This window comes from Bison bison, unplaced genomic scaffold (assembly GCF_000754665.1).
Source record: "Bison bison bison isolate TAMUID 2011002044 unplaced genomic scaffold, Bison_UMD1.0 scf7180017864286, whole genome shotgun sequence".
Classification (NCBI taxonomy): Eukaryota; Metazoa; Chordata; class Mammalia; order Artiodactyla; family Bovidae; genus Bison; species Bison bison.
Genome location: NW_011494858.1, coordinates 832607 through 837565, shown reverse-complemented (window position 1 = coordinate 837565; position 4959 = coordinate 832607). Strand labels below are relative to the sequence as shown.

General features: G+C 53.1%; 1 protein-coding gene across 1 annotated transcript in view; it reads right to left on the bottom strand.

The window, feature by feature from the left end:
• Nucleotides 1–4959, bottom strand: part of CELF4 (CUGBP, Elav-like family member 4) — a 313421-nt gene that overhangs the window by 10478 nt on the left and 297984 nt on the right. The window contains exons 13-14 of the mRNA XM_010849742.1: nucleotides 4814–4923; nucleotides 3570–3610 (exon numbers count right to left, since the gene is read on the bottom strand). Coding sequence (XP_010848044.1) covers nucleotides 3570–3610; nucleotides 4814–4923 — 151 coding nt within the window. The remainder of the gene's footprint in view (nucleotides 1–3569; nucleotides 3611–4813; nucleotides 4924–4959) is intronic.

The window sequence follows — 4959 nt, the reverse complement described above, 5'->3', positions numbered from 1 at the left end:
GACACTGTCCTCCCTGACAGGAGGGGGCCTGGCAGCGGGAGGGCACGGGGGGCCGGCCTGGGGAGAGAGAGGAGTGCGAGGGGAGGGAGGGGAGGCGCCCCGGAGCGAACGTCGCCGCCGCCGACCCCGGCCGCCCCCCTGGCGAGCGCCGCCGGCCACGGGCCGGGGCCGAGGCGGGGTCCCCGCCGTCCCTCCGCCCGCTCCGTCCAGGCCGAGCCCCCCCGCCCCACAGCCAGGCTCCGGGTGGCCACCCGGGTTAGTCCACACTGGCTCGCGTGAAACGCCACCTCGGTCCCAGAGGCCGTCCGCACCACCCTTTCATGTTTAGTACGACTCCATCCTGGAGCAGCGGCTCTTGCCCTGGATTAAGCACGCGCCCGCTGACGCGTCCCCTGTGAACCTCTCATAGCACTGATAAGGGTGTGACAGTAATAGTACAAATTGACACTATTAGCGAAAATTCGCTGAGAGCTTTCTCCGTGTACTACAGGCTGCAGAAGTGCTTGTCACACGTTCACTCCTCCCAACATCCCAGGACAACGATATAGAACCATCCATGGCTCCCAGTCACCTGAAGCAAGCAGTTCCCAGGTGGGACTGGATTAGGTTCCCAAAGTTGACACCTTATGGAACTTAAAATGCATCTCCTATTTATAGACTACACTACATCAGCATTTCCCAAAACGGCTCAAACGGTGCTCCTTGAGAAAGGACCTTCTGTGGTCAGGTGGGTTTGTAGCCAGGTCACTCTGGAACAGTTTCTGGCACATTAACCAACAAAAACATCCCCCTCCCACCCAGCTTCTCTCTTCTTTATGGCTTTTTTTAAACCTCGTATTTCCTGGAATTTGTTTGACTTTGGAGGCCATTTCTCTGGTAAAATGGACTTAGATCCTGCAAATATGAAACTACGCTTGGCAAAGTTTCCTGGCCATCCTGCAAATGTGCCTTATTTGGGGCGTTTATCCCCAAATGGCCATTAGATATATAAGGGATAAATGTACAGACCCCGCCGAGGTAGAAAGCTGTTTCTTGGTTAACTATCTGTGGTCCCATGGTCCTGCCTGAGACCCCTCCCTCACTCTCCCCATGTGGTGACCCTTTCTCCCCTTTACCTCCACCCGGACACTACCTCTTCTGGCCTCTTTTCTCTTTCTCCCTCCTGCATTTCTGCACATTTTCTCTTGCAACCATGCATCATCAAAGACGGGGGAGGGATGTGTGCAGGTACATGTGAGTGTACTCAAGGAGGGCTAGCATGTGAGTTCAGATGAGACTGGACACAGCTGGGCCCAGGGCAACATATCCAACATCTGTATTCATCTATACACCAAAATACACAGGAAGGATTTTGGATTATCCATAGTTGGAAATCAATGTGAGTCATTTTTCCACCTCCCCCTCTCATGCCCTCCTGGCCCATCCCTTCCCCATAAAACTACAGTCAAGCTGTCAGCAGAGCAGTTTTCAAATGTGTGAATGGTGCATCTGTTACATTGCTCTCTTTTTAGGCAAGCTAAAAGCCTCCCTTCCTACCAGGACAAGATAGCTTAACTGTTGGTGACAGCTACCCCCCACAAAAAAAAAACAAAAACAAATATGAACAAAGTGGGAAAGAGACAGGACAAAGATAAAAAGGGCTGGAGATGCTGTGTAGGGCAAAGGTGTAAAAGGAATGAGAGAAGTTCCGGGAGGAGGCAAGAAGCCCAGCCTCAGGCTGAATACTGGAAGCCTGGGGGTTGGGAAGGGTTCCAGGCTCAAGGAACTTTTCTTCCTGAACTTTCTTAACTGGCTAGCAGTCAGGGCAGGGAGCATCTCCCCACTGGCCCCCTTAGCAAGGCTCTGGGCACCATCTCCCATGTACCTGGTTTCCAGGGCTGTGTCCCTTTTCTCAGAGCCCCCTGCCCCATTCCTCCCGCCCCTGAGAAGGTGCCTGCCTCCCACACCGTGAAGGCTGTGCAGGCAGGATCCCCTCCTGGCAGCCCTCCAGCCCCTCCTCCAACACAAAAACCATTTGTGCTGCTCACGAAGGCCTCCAAAAGATTGTTTGTGGTTATAAAGACCAAGGGAAGACTCTGAGGAGTTCACTTTCACAGAGGACCATGTGTAGAGCAACACAGCCCTTTTAGGAGGAATAAAAGGGGTCCTAGCACCTCCTGAAGGTCCGCTCTGACTAGGTCCCTCACATGGAATGTCTTGTGTAACCTTCACAGCATTACTGAGAGCTGACCGCCGAAATCCCCATTCCACAAATGCAGACACTGAGATCCAGAAAGTAAGCTTGCCCATGAGTGCGTGCTGGGGAGATGCACAGGTTGGGCTGCCAAAGCAAGGGAGGGAACCCAAGAGAGTGAAGGAGGAGCCACTGGGCCAGCCAGCTGGGCGGGATCCTGGCCTTTCTCAAGGCTGGTGGTTGTTCAGTGCTAGATGTTTGTTCAGGAAGAGAGAAAGACCAGAGCAGAGGTATACGGGGGAGGACTTCCAGAAAAAGTAGGGCAAAAGTCTTTGCTGGAGAACTTGAACGAGCTAATGGCAAGGATAATCTGGGGTTGACTGGAGGGAGCGGCACAGCATAGATGCCAGAGGAAAAGGCTGCAGACTGAGCCTGCTCCAGCCTGGGTACCCAGCATAGTCTGGGCTCTTTGCAGTTTTCTTCTGACTTATGAGACATCTGAGGCTTACTTAGAGACCAAATGCAGCTGATCTCCAGTCTGCTGTTTTTACATACATAATTGTAATTCATTAGAAGAAACACCAAACAGTGGAGGGGTGCACCCCGGTCTTTTCCTTTGGCCTTGTTCTCCCAGCCCCCAGAGAAATGAGCTGCTGGGCAACTCAATGCCTCTGAAGTAACACAGATTTTTAGTGGCAGCTGCCAGAGGGGAAGGAACACTGCAAAGATCTTGACTGCCTTTGGGAACATCATTTCCACCCTGAAGCCCTTCATGGACCTGGAGAGCTGGTCTCCAAACTGAAATCTCCTTAACACGTGCGTGCTTTCCTGCACTTCTGCACTTTTGTACCTTTTCCCCTCCCCCATCCCCAAGAGGGGACCCAGGTTCCGTGGTCAAAGAAGGATCCTATTCTGTCCTCACAGCCCCTGAATCTGGGGGTCAACCTGGAGGTACTGGGCTGACTCAGCTCTGGTTCCATGTGTGGCTGTCTGGGGACCAGACTCCTCAATTCTGGGGGACTCAGGAGTAGATCAGACCTGAGAAAGCAGCTTTCATGGAGGCAGAAGAGGTGGGAGAGGGACCAAGGAGGAGTGGAGAAGAGATGTATGGGGATGACATGGGTTTCCAGGAGGTCTGAAGAAGCAAACTGAAACTCAGGAAGCCCAGCTGAACTGGAATTTCAGATAAGCAATAAATACTATTTTAGTATGTCTCCAATATTGCATGGGACACATGGCACATAATATTTGGGACATGTGTGTATGTTAGTCACTCAGTCGTGTCCGACACTGCGACCCCATGGATGGTAGTCCACCAGGTTCCTCTGTCCATGGAATTCTCCAGGCAAGAATATTAGAGTGGGTTACCATTCCCCTCTCCAGAGGCTCTTCCCAACCTAGGGATTGAACCTGGGTCTGCCACCTTGCAGGCAGATTCTTCACCTTCTGAGCCACCAGGGAAGACCCATTTGGGACATATGTATACTAAAAATGTTATTTATCGGAAATGCCAATTTAACTGGGTATCTTGTGTTTTATCTGACAACCATACTCCTAGATCCTCCCAGGTCCTTCATCTCCCATCTAACACTCTGTCCAGGAGAATTTCCCAAAGGTATCTTCATCCCATTACTCCCCCATCTTCCACTGCCTACAGCATCATATGAAGCATCTTCACCTGAATGATTGAAACCCTCCCCAGCGCAGACTTGCCCTCACAGCTGGTCTCCCCTGAACCTTCCTTTCTCCCCAAAGCCTCCAGCTTCCTCATTCACTAGCCTTTGACTCTCCTCGTCCCAGCCCCCATATGCTCATCCATTCTATTTCCCCCTGCTTGGAATTCCCTCCCCTTCTGTCTGCTTGCATCCACCTGCCTTTCTCATTCCTCATTAGTTGGTGCCTGGCAGATCTCACTGCCGTTGAATAGATATGATTTTCATCTAAGCTCAGACCTGAGGCTTCCTGAGGGCAGGGACCAGTTTCCTCTTCCTGATTCCTTGACAGTTTCGCTCTGGTGGCCTGAGGGGTGGGGGTTCGGGAAGGAGGGTGCATTGGATGGCAAGAGGGGAGCAAAGAGCAGGGTAGACAGAGAAGGGGGCAGGCACAGGACAGAAAGATGGACAGAGGAGGCCAAGGGGCCAGCGGGGTAGTGACTGGCCTACCCCAGTTGGTTGGGTGAACCCCCCACCCCAAGGATCATGCTCAGCTTTGACCCCAGGGCCACTGTAGCCTTGAGAGGAGAGGGATGCTGGGAGAATGGCTGTTGTGAGGCTCTGCTCCCTGCCCCTCCTCCTCCTGCCCAAGACGGGTCCCTTCCCTTCTCAGTTGGTGGGAATTGAGCTTTGGGGCTGGGAGGGGAGGCTCTCTCTTGGACTAGGGGTGGTGGGTAGGAGACTGGATGGGAGTGGGCAGGGAAAGCCAAGAAACCAAAGAACGGAAGAGAGAAGAGGGTGAGAGATGGAGGCTGGAGGCTGGGCACAGGAGCACTTGGGAGTGGGGGCGGGGGGCGGCGATGTGAAGGAGCAGGTTAAAAGCAGTTGGACACCGGTAAATTGGTGCGAGCACCACCCTGTCCTAGGTGAAGTTGGTTTGTTATCTTTACCCACCAAAGCATTTACTTTGGTTAGTCGCCCGATCCACAAACACTTTCGAGGAGATGACATTACCGAAAGGGAGGAACATCTGCATCAGCTCAGCGTCCCCAAACTCCTGGGGCAGATGGTAGATGAACAGGTTACAGCCCTCGGGCCCTGCGGTGGAGGGGGGGGGTCAGGGGAGGAGGGATG